Source organism: Lissotriton vulgaris, chromosome 6, assembly GCF_964263255.1.
Source record: "Lissotriton vulgaris chromosome 6, aLisVul1.2, whole genome shotgun sequence".
Classification (NCBI taxonomy): domain Eukaryota; kingdom Metazoa; phylum Chordata; class Amphibia; order Caudata; family Salamandridae; genus Lissotriton; species Lissotriton vulgaris.
In genome coordinates, this window is record NC_141694.1 from 286,997,564 (window position 1) to 287,017,783 (window position 20,220).

Genomic DNA, 20,220 nt, shown 5'->3' on the forward strand with positions numbered 1-20,220 from the left:
AGTTTTCTGTGAGTATGAACAGAACTGGTTTAAAAAAAGAAATGTATTTTTCGCAGCGGAGAATGGAAGGGAATGCAAATTCTTAAATGTATATTAATGGAATGACTTACAATTTATAGTTGTTTAGAGTTAATTTACAGGAGGCAACATTTGCTTAAAGGTCAGGTTACTCAATTGATGGGAGGTAGCCCTGCATAGCATCACTTTCAGGAGAACAGTCTATAGCAGAAATGTTAAAGACATGTAGAGCTGCTTCATTTTGGTAGATCATGTTCTTGCAGTGCATTGATAAGTATTGTCAGTATTTCGAGTACTAGTCTTTAATGTATGCATTTAAACATATTGAGGGGGGATGATTAAATTCCCAGGATTGAAATGGCCAGGATCACACAATTTGGTCGGGTAAGGTAAATGCCAATACACAAAAGCACAATGTTTTGATTCTTCTCTTGCTTGTGAAGATAATATACTTTTTATAACTTTTTCATTCCCCTACAGAGTGTAATGCTAGAGGTTTTCATCCTCTCATATCTGGATAGAAAGATCCACTGATGCAAATATGTTCTATTATTCTGACAATCTGGCCCACACATTGCACCACTACTGATTTCTCACAGAATTATTCTCACCTAGCAATGGGTCATGGACAGGGAGTGTTTGGAAGAAGAAAAAAAAAAGAAAAAAAAAAAAGTACTGCATATGTGCTAGCTACAGATAATTATGCAAATGTTTAGCGTGATTTAAGAGGCACACCTTTCCACGATGGAGAAATGGCTCTAATTCTGGTTCATGCTTCAGCAACAACACAGGCTCACTAAAAATTCTTAAACAGTGGGCACGGCTAGAAAAGTACTGGAAGGGGGCAAGATTATAAGGGTTGTACCTAATTGAATGGCGCAAGGAGAAGTACTATATTATATATGCATCTAAAAGAATGAATATTAATGTTTTCATTTCTAGGTTCTTCAACTAAATCTAACAAATTATATTGTAATGTGAATATGCTAAAATGCTTTTTTTTAAAAGCAGTGTATTCGCAAGGGCCCACCAAGGATTCGGACAGAGAGTTGTAATATTATGTTTATTAATTGATCTTTAGTAATGAATATATGCAAATACAGAAGGACAGTGTGCATTGAATAACTGTGCTTCATATTATGGTATTTCAAGGATACTGTATGCACACATTTAATATGTCTTTTAATATACAGGTGCAGTCTAGGGGTGTGTGTGAATAGGTGTCCTATAACATAACCACTTGTCCCTTTTGTGCCATGTAATGCGGTGACAAATTATGGCAGCAATATCATTATATAAGATGTCTAAAATAGCATTTCTGATTATACCAGGGCTCCTTCCATAGTAGGGTTTGAATGCTAACTATTACCTTATGCTGCCACGTTCCACAGATCTACATACAGGGGCTGAGGGTAATGGTAAGGAAAAAGTTACAGGACGGAAATGCCGTTTGGAGTATGTGCAAAAATGCTTGCACGTTTTAAGGGTTTTCACCAGCTCTTCGCTGAAAAATGTTCCCATACTGAGACATGTTGGATTTTACTCCTGAAAGAGACGGACATAATACTTCTTCTGAGGTTGGATACAAGTGGAGGTTTAGATTTTTGCATGAGCAGAACTACACCTGCATATTTGCTCATGCTTAAATGCAGTTCACAGATATTTTCTAGGAGTACTGATTCTTGGCCTACTTCTGCAAGACCTGGTGAATTAACAACAGTTGTATATCTGCACTTAATGAAAGAACGTGGGTGGATTTTATTTCATAACTGGGCATCTAATTAGGTCTGGCATTACAATAAACAATCTGTGTTTATTAAAATGTTGTCTCTCCTTGAGGGGATTCCTCACATCCTTAGGCAAACGAATACAACATGCAATGTTGTTAAGTGACCTCCTCCAAGCATTACTAAGACCATCCAAAGAAGCCATCATAGAATGTGCTGCCCACACATCATCTAGAGAATATGTGTCAAAGGGCAATGCATTCATTGATAGAGAAGCAAAGAGGATAGCACTGACAGGCTGCCAGCTAGCAATGGTACGAATAGCGGGCAGCAACTGAGAGGTGGATGTTAGACAAGACTCATTACATTTTGACCCCATTCACATCCAGAAAAAAGTTGACATTGAGGAGATAGCCGAGTGAGCAAAAGGAGGGTGTGTGAAAACAGAGGAGGGATTATGGACTGGGCCCGATGGGAAAATCTGCCTGCCTTCATCAATGCTTCCTTCAATGGCACGTCTCTTCCATGGCCCCTCACATGTGGGGAGAGACGGAATGATTAGACTGTTTTCACAATGCTGGTTTCATGGCAAGTTTCGTCACACACGGAGACGGAATGATTAGACTGTTTTCACAATGCTGGTTTCATAGCAAGTTTCGTCACACAGCTGAGAGACTTTGCAGGCAGTGCACTATCTGTGCACAGTATAACACTGGAAAGGGTACCCGCACTGCACCTGGTCGCTCCCCTCCACCCCAGGGACCGTTTGAAAGCCTACAAATGGATTTCATTGACATGCCACCCTCCCATAAGTTCAGGCATGTCTTGGTCATTTTCTGTATGTTTAGTAAGTGGATGGAGGCATGCCCCACAAAGAACTGTGATGCATCAACAGTCGCTAAATGTCTCCTGAAGGAACTTATCCTAAGATTTGGGATCCCACTTCATTTCCCAGGTAATAGGGGGACTATGCAAGGGTCTGGGGGTCACATAGAAACTACAGTGAAGTGGAAAGGCAAATCCGGGGTCTTGAAGAATAAGATACGGAAAATCTGCGCTTCTACAGAACTGTCATGGGTGGATGGACTACCAATAGCTCTGCTAGCAATGAGACGTACGCCTGACAGGATAACAAAACTAAGTGCACATGAAGGGTTGTTTGGCAGACCCATGAACATTGCGCGTCATATGTCCACTGCGCCTCTGCCAATAGTAGACGATTTGCTTTTGTGTTACTGTAAGAAACTAACAGAGACTTTACGTTATCTTCACCGCCAGGTCCTGCAGGCTCTTCCAGAAGCAGCAACTCCACCACCACATGACCTGCAGCCTGTGGACCGGATTTGGATAAAGGCCCATACCCGGCGGAACTGTCTTCAGCCCAGGTGGAAGGGTCCTTTCACGGTCATCTTGACCACCGCGACCGCAGTGAAGTGCGAGGGATTGACTTCGTGGATCCACAGTTCTCACACCAAGCGGGCAGCGGACCAGGATGACGGACGGCAAGCTCCGGCAGCATCACCAGCAGCACCTGAGGCGGACCATAGGTACCACCTCCGATCCACCAGGAAGGACCAGCCCGACCAGCACGACAGGGGATAAGGAAGAAGAGATCTCATGCTGGCTGCGGGCCAACCCTCCAACAGACCGACCAATGCAACTATCTGCTGTGCCTGGCAGACACGTCCTCCAGATGACATCATAAGAGACACCTGTCTCCTTCAAGTGCCTATCGTCTGTTATGTACTGGTAACCTCTGTCAGACCCAGCAAAGGCACCAACGTGTTTGATTTCAAATGGTGCTAGTGTCTGTATCAAATATAGGGATACAAGACCCTGTTAGTTAGACATAAAGAACTATAAGCACAACACGGAATAGTGAAGCACCAGAGGAACATTGAACTGTGGAAATAGACTATATTCACCTACATGACTACCACCGCATCTGGACCACCTTTGATCACTACAAGGAGTGGTAGACTGATGCAAATGACAATAGAAGTACAAGAATCGGAATTGGTGATAGTTATACGATTATTGTGGCCAGGAGTGGAAAAGAAGGGACAAATCCAGCTGATTGTACCAAAACCACCACTGATGAGCAAGTTGACGGACTTGATATTGCAACAGCTTACATTTCCCACATTTGGCAGCCAAGCACCAACACAGGAACTGGCAAACACACGCCTTGACATCTTGGACAGTGTCATATCTGGCATACATCACATTGGCTGGGGGGCAATAATGGATGTTGTAACCACATTTTATTGATTGCTAATAAAATTGAGATATGCAGGTTGCACCACCTGCAGTACACAGGTGGATTACGATACGGGTGGTGGAAGAAAGGTTGTTATATATAACAATAAGGTCAGCAGTGGCAACGTTGTCACCAGGAGTAGAGGTAACAACTGTTCAGAGAGTAGCAGTGCCAAATCCCCCAATATTGAGCGGGCTGCAGACACTTATACTGAATGACCTTTCCTTCCCAATAGTTGGCTTCCTACCATCAGCCCAGGAGCTAGCAACAGCACAAACTGAAGTTTTACAAAGTATTATAATTGCCATAGAAAACAGTGGGTTTACATATTGTTACAGACGTCAATTGGGGCGAAAATAACGGCTTATTATTAATCCCATAAACGCTTTTAATATGCCTAGGCCAAGGACAAATGAGCGTAGATGGACATATATTCTGGCAGCTGTATTATCACAAGTACCTGGGATAGTTCTGACAACAATGTTTATAATGTTTGCAGAGGAGTTTGACATCCCATTTCTTCATGGCAAAGTGGGTGATGAGAATAATACAGTTATACAACATGAGGAGCGAAACATAGTTGTGCCAGACCAGATTGTGTTGGGGAAGAAGGAGGTTACAGAAGAGAATAACAGAGAATTGTGGGAAGAATATGATAACAATAAATATGTTGAAATGCTGAAATTATATGTACAGATCATGAACATTTCAGGATGCTATGTTTGTACCCACCTACCAACAGATACTCAACACAGCATGAGCTACATTGTACTACCAGTTTCCAAGTACATGGGTTGTATTCTGATGCATGAGTTACTCTCCACTGAACACAATATGTCAGTATTAGTTGCACCTCCCAACACTGGCCTCGCGGCAGCCCCAACACTGAATGTTTCCAATATAGAGAGTATCAGACAGGGTGCCAGAGAGCCTAAAAAGAAATGGGCACCATGCAGGAATATGCACCCTACAAGGTCAGACACTGAGATGCTTAGCACATTTAACAGGAGATCCAGGAACAGGGCTGAGGAGAGTGGCAATGACCTGAATGGCAACAAGGAGGTTAATATACCAAGGTTTAGGGTAGAAGAGCTGTCCCTAGCCCCATCCTGCATCCTATATGATGAAGGGATGCAGCGGGACAGAGCACCTAAATTACCTTCAGACATAACTATAGCACACAACTGCTCAACACAGCAGTAATGCATACCCTACCCTTGTGTGTTACAGGATCTACTGCAGGGACAACAAGGATTGTTGGCATGTAAGGACAGGATAAACAAGATGAGAATAATGGAACCTAGGAAGGTGAACCAGATTTTTGTGGGCAAAAGCAACTGCACACACATCACGAGACTGTCACGTATCAAGGACAGCAACACTGGGTCCTCACCTGGACTGGTGGGTTACAAGGGACTATTTTTTGTCTGCGGACCATGGGCTTACTTTTACCTGCCTCCAGGTTGGTATGGCCGTTGCTACCTTGCATCAATAATACCACGTATGGTCCACTTCTTAGACATGGCACAGGTCAAAAGTGCTGTTCTTATATACCTGACAACAGCAGGAACATAGATAGGGCAATCCATAACATAAAGGATGTTAGGGATGAGGAAGAGGGCTCATGGATCATAAAGGCTGTTATCATAATAGCAGCTGTGTTATTGACACTCTGCATTATGATACAGGTCTGCCCAGTCTGCTGCACATCCCTTGTCTCCTACTGCTTACGCTCTATGCACCGTGGCCATGAGCACAGCCATGAGCCAGAGCAACAGGCAGTGGCTGAGGTACCTGCCATGGATATGATTATGTTGGCACGCAGGGTATATTGATTTGGTATCAGATTTGGGAATGCTGAAGCCATCTTGGATTTTGATACCAAATGATTGTAGCTTCAGGCCCTCTTAACTTAGCCTTTGTCTGTAATCTCCATCTTGGATAGTTCAGACCATTTCACAGTCAGAGAAGTGCTGTCCTTGCATTTCTCTATGCCCAGACGAGATAAGTGACACACCGCTTGAAGTGACACACCGGTTGCACAATATAATTTTTAGCAAATAACAGATTTCGCAATATTACTCATCGCCTTGTTTATGTCGCAGTTTTGAATGGAAATATACCAGGCCATGACAGCTCGCATTTTGATTGACTGACCCCAATACTGCCCATTCAGATCACATGGTTAGCTACAGTATGTATGCATCAGATGTATCAGACCTTACAAGGAGATTTCTTGTTACAGTTCTGTGCCCATTGGCTGTGGGAATCATGGTGGACTGTGCTACGTATAATACTTCTATTGTCATGTGTCATATGGGTGGTCCTGTGGTTTGAGTCTATAAAGTATACCAAACACAATAAATCTTTGGACATTCCAGCTTCTATGCTGACTGTCACCGTGTTGCACGTTAAATTGTATTTGTTGTGGCTAATAAATATACCATATTCTGAGCTGACAAATTCTGTGGTTGTGTCTGTCTTTCCTATCATTAATTATCCCTTGTATTTCAGACTCGCTTCCACAACGACACTACCACCTGAGGATGGATTCTCTCATGGTGGGTTTGAGGAGGAGGTCGAGACTGTTTCGGGAGTGACGCTGACACTGGGTTATTTACTGCAGGCGTCTGATTGTCACCTTCCGTTGTCGGTGTTTCCGGGAAACATTGCTTGTAATCTTGAATAAGGTATTTCAGGTCATTGACAATAGAGACCGGTATGCACACCATTGGGGTGACTTCCGTGCGGACACTAGTGTGGACGGAGTGTTCTTGGTAAGTGAACTCCTCCTGTTCTTCGTCAGTGCTCTGGCATTTGACATGAAGGTCCGAGATGGAAGTAGCAGGATCCGGGGGGTCATCCTCTTCAGATTCTTCACTTTGGAAGAGTTCTGGAGGTGGCTGCATTTCCACTTTGCTCGGAGACGTGGTTTCCGGCGTAATTTGTAGTTTGGTAATCTTGCTAGACGCAGAACTTGATGTGGAAGTTCCTGTGGTAGTTGCTGGCGTCGTCGACGGCGGTAGCGTGAGAGACGACACTTCTACGAGTTTGGATTTTTTCCATGGCTCAGAAAGTGCCATCGTCGACGACGAGTCCTCCGTCGACGGTGTCTTCGTCGACGGTATCTCCATAGACGGCATCTTGGTCGTCGACGACGACTTCGACGTCGATGTTGTCGTCGTCGGTGCACTCGTCGACGGCGAGCCCGTCGTCGACGTCTTCGTCATCGATGTCTTCGTAGTCGACGTCTTCGCCGTCGATGCCCTCGTCGACGCCTTCGTCGTCGGGATCGTCGACGATGGGCTCTTCAACGACGACGTCATCGTCGACGGTGTAGTCTTCGTCGTCGAGAAGGTCTTCGTCGTCGACAACGATTTCAGCAGTGTAACAGATGAAATAGGTCTACCTACTGACGACGATGATGGAGTTGTCGTCGTCGACGGTGAAGGAGCCGACGCTGTCGTCGACACAGTGGTTGTCACTGAGGTAGTCCTCTGGGCATGTCTGCTAGATGACTGAGCAGGCTTCTTGAAGGTCTGGGTATCTTTGACAGACACTGAAGATGTCGTAGATCTTGCCTCTGAAGACTTCTTTTGTGCCTTCTTAGGAGGAGTGTGAGGGGCCAGGGGAAGCTACCCTTGGCCTCTTCTGAGAGACTTCTGAGGTCTTAGAAACACTACCCTCTGAAGATTCCAGAGTGTCTCTGTCCTGTCAAGCCAGATGAGAAGGCGACCTTCCCTGTCCCTTACGGTCTTTTTTGGGAAAGACCTACATATTCTGCAGTCTGCAGGGACGTGGTCTGGATAAAGGCAATATAAGCACAGGGCATGCTTATCTTCCACATGGAGCCTTTACTTCCCACATGAAGAGCAGGCCCTGAAAAGGGCTTTCTTCTGGGATTCAGACATTGTAGAAAGCAGTGGAAAGAAAACACTTACTGCAAACAAAGTGGACTGAAGTAATCCCTGACGAGATTGTAGAGTGAAGAAATCACTTCCAAAGGAAAGTAGATGATTTTTAAGGAATCCTGAGGAGAGCTCAGGCTGGAGACTCCCTAGCACAACGTGCGGTAGAAAATCTGAGGGACTGAGGCTCCTCCCAGGAAGGTTCTAGAGGGAGGTCGGAGCTGATTGGCTGACTATGAGAGTTTGGTCCTTTTTGCATAAGGACAAGGAAAGGCTGCTAAGGGGAGACCCGTAGGCCTATTTTCTCTATGTATGTCTGTGAGACATTACTTTTTTATGTATCGGAGGCTCCCGTCTCGACGACGGGGAATGATTCAGGCATGTGAATCTATGAAAGACACCCCTAATACTGGATAACCAGAAGATTCCCTGTCCCGCAAGCAGACGACCCTCAATACTGTATATGAAGACTGTGTTTCCCCTCCTTACCTTGTTTTGTTTCCCTGATTTCCCCACACGGGCATCACTTTTTGCTACCAGTATATATATCTATATATATATAAATTGGAGCAGAGTGAACCCGTGAGGGAGAGTTGTGGACTGTGCTTCAATTCCATGGTGTTTCCGAGGCAACCACATTTAAAAGCTTGACAGTGAAAACATTCCTCCTCATGTCTTAAATCCAACCGTTGGGAGTAAGTCATGCAATCAATCCTTAAAAATATAGTCTTTCACTACACAAGGTGTGCCAATACAACCAAGGTATTCTCTTTGAAGATATTTCCTCCATACCAAATTATAAATTTCAGATTTTAAGAAAACAAATTATGATGCATATGTCTACCAGAGTGCTGAGATTTAACGACATGGCCATCAGACGCTTTGCAGATTGCAACAAAACCGTCTTTTGGTGGGAACTTAAAATCTTCTTCTCCAAAATTGAATTTTAGTTCGGCATTCTAAAAGGGAAAAAAGTTGATATTTAAATTTTTTTTTAAAATACATTAAGAAACGTATCCAGCATCACACTAAGCAAAAAAATGAATATGGATTGAGATAGTGTATAGCATATAAATTAAAACTGCGCATACTTTTATACATAAACCGTCAAGCAAATATGAGAAGGTTTTCACTTTCCAACTTAAACACTCATTTGGCACATATATACCGGTCTCACTACTATTTCAAGGAAGGTAAGGGTCGGATTTCCTGAAAGAGACCGAAATGTGCAATTTTTATATAATACCTTATTCCAGGCAAGTCAAATCTATCAGCAATGTAGGTTTCATTCCTTCGAATGCTAAAAATATTAGTATTAAACTCTGTGTACTAGAGTTAACATCTGTCTTCCTCGACTACATTCATTCTAGTTTCATGTCAGGCTATGATACAAAGTGCATTATGAAACAATATGGACATTACAGTGGACCAAGGAAGAAATTCTAGCCAAATTACTATGCCTTCTCTTAAAACTATCTTGCTGTAATAATCAGCTAAAACTAGATTACAATCTCCTTAGTAAGCAGAAATCTAGCTTCATCGTACAAAACGAAAATAAAATAGCACTCCATGCTAGCAGCCTAAAGCATGTTACTAGCTTTCCGAAGGCACATTCTCAGGTGTGTTCTGGAATGTAACTAATTGAGGGGTGGCAAACACTTTTTGTAAACACTGTACATTAGACATCAGTTCAAGATGTAAAGCTCAATGAACCCAAGAAACAATAAGCAATATTTGAGACTGAAATCTTAAGGGTTTTCGTGGCTGGACCGGCTGCCTTCCCATAAATGTCAATTATTTTAAATCTCCTTACATATAAAAATGATAGAGCTCTGAGAAAAGGATTAAATAAACAGCATCCTGTGTACCTTTTGTTCCACAGACTGACTTGCCTGTTGGCCATATTCACTATCTATTCTATGGAAGCATACAATCAATTATGCTAGTTGAAGTAACATGCACAAAATCTAGCATCACAGATGTTTAAACAAATAAACAATGTAATTTGTATTAGTTACATTGCCTACAAATAGCAGTTGAAGCTTTTCTGTGACATACATAATGTTCAGATACAGTACCTTCAAAACACAAGATGGAAAAAATGTCTGGTTTTTCAAATGTGATGGAATGTCAAACGCTAGACCCAAGTCTTTCCCTGAAAAAAAACATACAAAATAATGGATTTGATCGTGCCCAGGACATACGAGAAAAAATGTATTCAACATTTCTCACCCTGCACTGTGCAACCTTTAGCTCCCTCCATGAAGGAATGCATATGCAATTGCGCCCAAAGGCAAAAAAATACTTCACAAACCTATTGTACAAAAATGATATGATAAACAGGCACACATTTGGGATGTATTACCAACTCAGATAGAACAATGAATAGGTTTGCCATCTTAAACATAGAATGGCAAGTTGCAACAACTTTATTCAGTAAGGCTTAGGATAGCAGAAAATTACAATGGCATAACTGGAGGTGGATGGCATGCCGGCAAGATGATTGTCTGGTGAGGGGGCAGGACTTGAAATCACTAACTGTTTCATAATTAACCTGTGGTCCCGATCCTACTGATGAACCAATTATCCTGGGGGAGTGCCACAAGAGATCATTAATAACGTTATCTCTAAGGGCTTGATATGATCCGATTATCCTCCAGCTACCACATGTGGATAAGTCGGCGGCACATGGAGACATTGATGGCAGCCAGGCTAATACAACTTAATTGTCAATTTACTGCCCTTTCTATTCTTCTATTTTTTTTTATTCTTTATTCGTGATTGTACATATAAGGCAAATTTACCTATAATCATCATACATTTAGCAATCACGGTTTTCTATTTTCACCCAACAACAGGTAATACAGTGGTGATCTTCCACCAACAGTTCGGATCCATGTAATCTCTAGAACTGCATTATGGCCGTTCGGCGTGTGACATTACCCAGCTATCCGTGGGCAGCTTATTAGAGAACATCTATACACACACAAATGACTGAAGGAGAAGACCTTCATCCTCCCACTCCCACCCAAACTATCCCACCCCTAACCCTCCCGGCTCCTGAGCGCAAATGTCTCACATTGGTATAATTCTCCGGGCAACAATACTGACCACTGTAATGCAGTAATAATACATAAACATATACACCAATCTGGCCTTGGTATGATCAATCTCCAGATGTTTGTCCTCAGTGCGTATTATGCGGTCCCTACCTCTGGGACCGTGCCGGGTCTTGACTAAGTCCAGCAGCATAACCTCCCAATCCATTGCCATAGGGCCGTGGTTCCCAAAGTGTGCGCAGCGGCGCCCTGGTGCGCCGTGATGAGAAGCCAGGGGCGCCGCGACGCCATGCAGGATGTGGGTCGTGAAAACTGCTGCCACAAGTCCTCCCCCTCCTTTGTGCTGCCAGGTCAATTGATCCCAGCCCTCGCCCTCTGCATCTGAATGGCTCCAGGGCTGCGCTCATCAGCCCCAGCGCCTTACCTGCTCCTGCTGCCCCAGTAACAAGCTGCTAATTACTGGACTCCCATGGTCTGTGCAGATAAGGCCGGCCAGGGCGGGGGTTCTGTGATTACAGCTAATGTCAGGTGTGCATTTTACCAATCTGCAATTGCCGTTGATTAACTTTCTGTCCAAAAACGGAATGATTGCACCCAGGAGAAGTGAAATGATGAAATATTGGTTTACATGTTGGAACATTAATATGAACACATTGTTCAAGATATTGCAGACGCAGGAGTAATGTTGCTTTGTCATGAAAGACTTTGAAAAACATTTATTTTGATCATGTAACAGAATTAATTCAGCAACGGACTTTTTTTAATGCTCATTGGTAATCATCATGCACTCGTGAAATGTTATATGCAAAGCACTAACTTTGTCAGTTCAAGTGGTGATTTATGCTTGAAATACTGCTTTGTATAGAAGATTAGCATTTCAGTTCACCAGGACGGGGAGCATTAGTTCGAGTGTAACTTTATCTTTTGTTTGGGGCATTCTGGGTAATGGAGTTTGGTGAATTAACTGCATTGGAAAAGCCAAGTTCAGCGTGTACTGGTTGGCACTTGACAATTCACCTGGGGCAAGTTGGTGGAATAAAGCAAAGGTGACGTTTGATGTAGTTAAGCTGTTTCTATGCACAAGAGCAGCGGGAGTATTTTGCGGGTCTTCATTATAAAATGGACGGCAACAGAGTGAAACGCGAGAAGATACATTTTCTTTTAAATATGGTCTCACTTAGAGACAGATCAGCATGTTACGGTAAGCAGTCTTGCAGTGAAAATGAATATTGTAAATCAATGCCAGATTAGAGGGGTCACAAATTTGTCAGTAAGAAAGCTTGCAATCTAGTATGAATGAATGAATGAAAAATGTATTGTTCAGTTACTAAAAACTTACAATTAATACAACATTATACAATTCTTATTACATTTCATACATTATTAAGACCACATAATTAAAAGAAACTTTTCATCAATATATAAAACCAAATATGAATAAAACCATCCTCATTTTCCACAGTTAAGCAATTTCTTCTCCACTATTTCTATAAACTTCAAAAGCCGACCCGTAAATTGCAAACTTTCTCCTTGTAAACTGGCTATGACTGCTTGTCGGCATGCTCGTATAATTTGACTATTAAAGTCCGACCTTAACAGCCTCCTACGTTCCTCTATTAGTGCAGGGCAGCTACAGATGATATGACAAATATCTTCCCTCTTGTAATAACAGAGGCGACACACCCTCTCACTACTCATCAATTTCCATGTAGAGGCGTCTCCAAGAAATTGGCTATTTCCAAATCGGAGATTCATCAGCTTCAGCTTTGCCCTTTGGCTATTTGAGTCTCCTAAATATCTTTGGGGTTTTAGCATACCATACGAAGCAATAACTGACCATGCATGGGATCTTTTTGCCAGTACTGCTTTATCCCATAAAGACGACAATTTTTTGCTGCACCCATTTATAACTTTATTAAAATCTATCTGTGAGAGAGGTAATGCCCATAGTTGTTCCGCCTTGAACGTATCTATCGCCAGTTTAAAATATTCATGAGCCTGCTTATGTTTATTGTCGCATATTGCCTCCCAAACCACTGTCATAAGTGTGGAATTATTATCCCTTCTAATTTTGAGGCAGAATTTTAAATAAGATCCTAAGCTATTTAGGTTCTGTCGTTTAAGTCCGAACTCAAGTCCGATTTGTGCCGGTGAAGAATGTCGCGCAAGATTAACGAGGCGTCGGTAGGTCCCTGTCACTAGCTTATCTATGGTGTTGTCAGCACAACCTCTTAAGGTCTCTACTCCATATGCAAGAGTTGGCACATGTTTAACTGACATAATTTGTAATAGTTGGTTAAGGGGAAGCCCTTTTAAATTATTCTGAAGTACGGAAAATGCAGCAATTAATGAGTTTTTTCTTCTCTGTAGTGCAGCACACTGGTTTTTACCCGTGCCCCTAGCATCTATTATAACACCCAGATATCTATATTCAGTGACCGATTCTAATACAGTACCTTCCATTCTCAATTTTGATCTTCCAGCCAACCCTCTAGTCACCAGCATTGTTTTTGTCTTTTTCAAGTTAATCTTTAGACCATGCGTGGAGGCATACTGTGCACTTTCATTAATTAATCTCTGAAGCCCCACCTTGGTATAGCTTATTAAAACAATATCGGCATAAAGTAAATGTGAAACATTAAAACCTGCAACAGTCGGAGAGTGAGAATTAATTTCACTAAGCCTTGATCAAATCCCAGCTAAATAAAAGTTAAATAAGGTTGGAGCCGAGGGGGCGCTAGAGGGCGCCGGACAAGATGGCCGCACTTACGTGAGGCTCTGTCGAGACCTGTTAATATTCGCCCATTTATCCTAAAATCTCTCATACCTGCACCCTGAAAGTAAGCTGAGGGAGCCCCGCTGACATCAGGGGTTCGTTGCGACACTTCTTTTCCGGAGCCCGAGGCGGCACAGAGAGCTCCCGGGGCCGAGCCGCCCTGGGCTGAGATCCCGCTGGCGGTGACTGGAAGCCTCGTGGAGGAGACGTCCCGCTGCTGCCCGGCCTGAAGACTCCGCCGCCTCCTGTGTGCGCTGCCCTGTAGGCGAGAGGACGGAGACCTGCGGAGGTGTAACTGCGGCGGTGCATGGCCGCGGAGTGACTCCGGAGCGGTGGCGAAGCAGCGAAAGGCCTGGACCCGGCCCGCCGGCGTCGGTGAGTGGGGCGGGGCGCTACGCAAGCCCGGGGCTGCGGAGGTGGCGCCGGGCATAGCTGGGCCGCGCCGCGCGAGCTGAGGCTGGCGGGGGCAGGGCGAGGGGGAATACGGCGAGGTGAGGTAGCGGAGCAAAGACCCTGAGGAGAGCATATATTCACCCTGGGCTGTGGCGGTGAATCGCCCCGGACGCTAACGTATTGCTGAGGGCCTTCACTGCACTGGAGGACTGGCGGCCTACACCGCGTCCGCCATTTTGGGGGGCAGATATCTAGACCAGGAGGCATCGGGTTTAGATTGGTGCCTCAGTATCAGTGGCCACGGACTCAGAAGGAAGTACTGGCAGGAGGGGAGCATTGAGAACGCGGTAATGGCGTCATGTTCAATTGCATCAGTTGCTACGCTGGCTGTGATAACGTAAAGCTGTGGAGTACCTGTGCTTGCAAGGAGGTGCCTTTTTGTTTTTTCTAGCAGAGGGCTGTGAAACTACCAGCGCTGTACCAAAGAGCACTGCTGTAGACTGGAACTAGTGCAGGGCAGTTGGTGTGTGTTCTGGAACCGCTCTGTGAGCATAGCCTGGTATAGCTGCCTTACACCTCTGCGCCCTTTCCTGGGCTATACTAACCGCCACCATGGGCAGACCAGAGAGGAATCAACCAAAAATCACGTTTGAAGCAAAAAAAACGCGCTCATGTCTTCCCAGGCGCCCGCTGAATCTGACCAGGGGGGGGCTGTGGGGGGCACTCCGAACTTGGAATCCACCCTGGTGGCCATGCAAAAGACCTTACAATCCATTGAAGGCACCATGGAATCGGTCAATCACCGCCTCGATCAAATGGCAACGCAATTCGACCGCCAAAACGAGCGCATGGGGGAGGTGGAACAGAGAGTATCTGCCACGGAGGATGGACTAGCCACGGTCTCGTCTAAAGTGTTCAGTATGGAGAGGGTGTTGGCGGTCATACAGGCGAAGAACGAGGAGTTGGAAGGGAGGTCCAGAAGGAACAATGTACGGGTAACGGGCCTGCCGGAATCCACAAATGTTGGACGCATGGAAGACTACATGGAACGCATGCTCATTGATATATTTGGGGCTGACCAACTGTCTAGAGTCTTTATAGTGGAGCGAGCCCATCGATCTCTAGCCAAGCGACCTCCGCCTGGGGCGCCGCCACGGCCAATCGTGGCCAGGATACTGAACTATAGGGACCGAGATACTATTCTTCGGCTTGCAAGGGAAAAGGGCACTATTGACTACCAGGGCAACAAACTTGAGTTCTATCCTGACTTCACCATGGCGGTACAGACGGCTCGTAAAGAATTTGCCGCGGTGAAACAGATGCTGCGTGCTGAAGACGTAGCATATGCCATGCTATACCCCGCACGCCTTCGGATCGGACCTCCTGCGGACAATAAGATCTTTTCTTCCCCCAAGGCGGCCATGGACTACGCCAAAAAACTGAAAAAAAGAGCTAAAGGGCCGAAAGAACGCCGGGAAGATGACGATGGCGGGCAGGAGGAGGCCGCCTGATCTGGAGTGTGCTATTGACTATGGCGGGGGCGCTGATGCGGGACACTGTTATGTCACCTGCACTGTTACACAGTCTGTTGCTGTTGCTAGGCCTCGAGACCCACTGGTGTCTGCATTGACTTGTAATACACATATGTATACTGTGGAGGGAGGGACACACTAACAGATGGGGGCTCTGCGGAAAATGAGGCACTGTTCTTTGCTAGATCATTTCTCCTGTGTGCACAGTGCAGGACCGGGCTGTGGACCGTTGGGTTTGTGAGCTTTGTACACGTGCTGCGGTGCGCGTGTGGCCCGTTTTCGCCTACAGGTACTGCTCTATTTGCTGTGAACTCAAACAGGGGCTGCTCTGGCAATGTACTGAGGTTTGCTCGATTATCTCTTAATGGCATGATCACGGAATAGGGCTGCAGGGATGGGGATATCGTTATTGTGTATGGTCTAAGCTCTCGTCAATTCCTGGCCTTTCCTTTATTCGAGCCTCAACCCGCTTTGTCTTATACTTCACTCGGCGGTGGGCGCCATCTTGAGTGAGGAAGGCGAGGTCAGCGCTCAAGTCGGGCCGGCCTCCCGCCCTCCCACTGTATTTAGACGCGCCCTGTCCAGCGCTCCCCGCCTTACAGAAGCTCTCCCTAGCGAGGGTACTGGGGCTGCGAGCTGCTGAGGAGACTGGAGGAATCACGAACCTATGCTTACTGCTTTTAGAATTTTAAAAATACATTTTGGAGCGCTTTTAATTGTTTTTACAATTTCGCCGCATTTGCATTCTGGGGGCTGTTATAGCAAGGGGAATTGAATTGACAGGCACTCTGACACCCTACACACCTCAACTTTCCTTTATTCGAGCCTCAACCCGCTTTGTCTTATACTTCACTCGGCGGTGGGCGCCATCTTGAATGAGGAAGGCGAGGTCAGCGCTCAAGTCGGGCCGGCCTCCCGCCCTCTCACTGTATTTAGACGCGCCCTGTCCAGCGCTCCCCGCCTTACAGAAGCTCTCCCTAGCGAGGGTACTGGGGCTGCGAGCTGCTGAGGAGACTGGAGGAATCACGAACCTATGCTTACTGCTTTTAGAATTTTAAAAATACATTTTGGAGCGCTTTTAATCGTTTTTACAATTTTGCCGCATTTGCATTCTGGGGGCTGTTCTAGCAAGGGGAATTGAATTGACAGGCACTCTGACACCCTACACACCTCAACTTTCCTTTATTCGAGCCTCAACCCGCTTTGTCTTATACTTCACTCGGCGGTGGGCGCCATCTTGAGTGAGGAAGGCGAGGTCAGCGCTCAAGTCGGGCCGGCCTCCCACCCTCCTCCTCTCTATATCATGTGTCATCCGCCCAGACGGCGCAGCGGGCTGGCGCAGCGGGCGCGCCGGAAGCGCGCCGAAGTCGAGCCAAAGTCAAGCCCGTCTGCGCCCGTCCGCGGCCGGACGTGGCGCGGGGCCACTACCCCTGACACCCTTACTACAACCACCATCAGGTATGACAGACAGGAATTGCTTGCCCTCCAACCTGATACGTCAGCAGGCTGCAAACACTCTATGCATGCACTGGCGCTAAATAAATGTACCTCATGTACATACTCTCCCATCAGCCAGGTCCCTGCCACCAACACGGGCTACACTATCAAAGCTGCCTTGCTTAACTGTCGATCCTTACGGAAACACCGCATATTTATTTATTTTTATTTATTTATTATTAGTCTTGTAGAGCGCGAACAGCTACCCGTGAGGGTTTCCCGGCGCTAATTGACATTATAGCATAATAATCCAGAGGGAACTAAAGCACAACAAACCAGGTCTTAAAGGTTAACAGCTTTCCGAAAGGAAATATTGGGCAAAAAGCCAGGTCTTAACGGCTTTGCGGAAGCGAAGATGGCAGTGCTCCATTCGAAGGTCTAAAGGAAGAGAATTCCAAAGTCTGGGTCCTAGTACAGAAAAGGAACGACCGCCCATTCTAGTGAGCCTAAACTTAGGCACACAGAAAAAGTGCTGGGAGGAGGAGCGAAGAGGGCGTGCAGGAACATAGGGTTTGACGAGAGACTGGAGATAGGTGGGGGCAGCTTCAATCTTTATCTTATGCATAAAGCATAGTGTCTTGAACTTCACTCGTTTGTCAAGGTTGAGCCAGTGGAGTTGTTTTATACGTTCGGAAATTGGATCATATTTCCGACATCCACACAGAAGCCGAGCAGCGGCATTCTGGAATAATTGGAGACGGCGCATAACCTCCCTGGTTGCCCCCAGATAGAGCACATTACTGTAGTCCAATCTGGAGGTCACCAGAGCCGTTACAACGGATCTCTGGGTGTCAGAAGGCAGGATCCAAAAGATTTTTCGCAACCACCTAAGAATAGTAAAACAGGTGGCTGCAACCTTATTTGCCTGATCCTTCATCGATAGCTCCCTATCGATAATGACCCCGAGATTTCTCGCTCGTTCCGATGGAATGGGTAAATCTCCCATAGTTGATGGCCAACGTCTCAAACTCCATAGGTCAGGTTTATTACCAAAGACAAGCACCTCCGTCTTATCGCTGTTGAGCTTAAGAAAGTTACAGCTCATCCAGCGGGAGATGTCACTAAGACCAGATTGTAAAGAGGAAGGTGATGAAGGGTCAGCTTGGGATAGGGAAAACACAATCTGTGAATCGTCAGCATAAGTGAAAAGTTCAAGACCAGAGTGATAAGCAACATGTGCTAAAGGAGCAACATATAAATTGAAAAGAAGAGGACTTAGAATAGAACCCTGGGGAACACCATAAGGAGAGGGATAAGTTTCGGAAGTGGAAGTGTTAGAAAAAATTTGAAAAGTCCGATCGGTAAGAAAGGACGAAAGCCAGTGTAAGGCTTTGTCACAGATACCAAAAGAGGCAAGGCTACTGAGAAGGATACTGTGCGAAACAGTATCGAAGGCTGCACTGAGATCGAGCATAGAGATTTTCCATTTGCTTGAGGACCTTAACCTTAACATCTTGTTCTTGACGGAAACGTGGCTGGATAACCACTCTGATCCGGATGTTATTCAGGCCCTTCCTCCCGGTTATACTTTATCCAGACTGGATAGGAAAGACGGCAGAGGCGGTGGAATAGCCATCGCAACGAAAGCCCCTCTACTTTGCACAATATCTCCCATTCTAGTAGACCATAGTGAAGCAGGCTCCTTCACAATCAACACAAGTCCCAATCACTCTATATCGGGCATCCTGATTTACCGACCCCCTGGTAGGCTATTTGACTTCACTGCTACCCTTATGGAAGCCATCACCCACCTAGCAGTAAGGAAGTCTCGCTTATTAGTGCTAGGAGATCTCAATGTACATTTTGATGATCCTTTAAATACTGACGCGACTGACATCCAAGCTGAGCTAATTTCGGTACAACTGGAACTAAAAAAACAAGGAACCGTCACACCAACTAGGTCACCTATTAGACCCGGTGTTCGGCAACTGGAAGGGAGTCTATACCTCAGTCCCTCAACCTATACCCTGGTCGGATCACTATATCATCCCTATAACATTTCACCTAGATAGAACCGAACACTATCGTCCACAATCCCTACGCTATAAACGCAGGAAGTGGAAGAACTTCTCAATTGAATCTTTCACTAAAATTATTCAGGACGAAGGTCCTCCCAGAGGGGATGATTGTGAGTCAGCTAATAAGAATATACATAACTGTGTCACCAAGGCCCTTGACATCACTGCTCCAATTCGCACCACGACCAACGCCAGGAGAACACAAAAAGCCGCTCCCTGGTTCAGTCAAGAACTTCAAACTATGAAGACGGCCTGTAAAAAGCACGAAAGAGCATGGCGCATAGATTTTTGTCCACTCATTAAGGCACAGTATAAAACAGCGCAAAGACTCTATAACAAAGCTATACGTCTGGCTAAGGCCGCTCACTACCACATCCGCATTATGGAAGCAGCTAACTCTTCCAAGGAACTCCACTTAATATACAAAGAAATATCCATAGTGGACGCGAATCCCCCCTCCAAAGACGACTCGGTGGAAACCTGCAATAAAATTGCCGAATATTTCTCAGGAAAGATCGCGAACATATATGCCTGTTTTTCCACGAATATAAAACCAGCTACTGAATTTTCTGAAAATGATAATCTCATAAGTACTTCAGAGTGTCTAGGAGCTTTTTACGTTCCTCCCTTTGAAGCACTGGCTAAAATGTGCAAGAACATTAAATCAGGATCCCCTCGAGACCCTGCGCCCCCTAAAATTCTAGCTGAAGCCCTCCCTGCACTAGAACCCCACTTTAGACACCTGCTGCAAGTCTCCTTTTCCACGGCTTGCCTGCCAATGGAATGGAAACAGGCGGTAGTGCTACCAATTAAAAAAAAGCCGAACATGAGCCAAGATATATTGGAAAATCTTCGACCAATATCCTTGCTACCTTATCTCGCAAAGCTAGCTGAGAAAATTGTTAATGCCCAACTCACGGATCATTTAGAAACCCACCATATTTTTCACAGATCTCAATCGGGATTTAGATCCAAGTTCTCCACAGAGACAGCTCTCCTGAGGGCCACGGAAACCCTTCGGGCAGGAGCAGA

General features: G+C 45.4%; 1 protein-coding gene across 1 annotated transcript in view; it reads right to left on the reverse strand.

Annotated features, from left to right (window-relative positions):
• The window catches only part of DDX1 (DEAD-box helicase 1), a 344,760-nt gene that overhangs the window by 153,060 nt on the left and 171,480 nt on the right, over nt 1–20,220 (reverse strand). Inside the window, exons 11-12 of the mRNA XM_086926316.1 lie at nt 9,992–10,068; nt 8,758–8,872 (exon numbers count right to left, since the gene is read on the reverse strand). Coding sequence (XP_086782442.1) covers nt 8,758–8,872; nt 9,992–10,068 — 192 coding nt within the window. The remainder of the gene's footprint in view (nt 1–8,757; nt 8,873–9,991; nt 10,069–20,220) is intronic.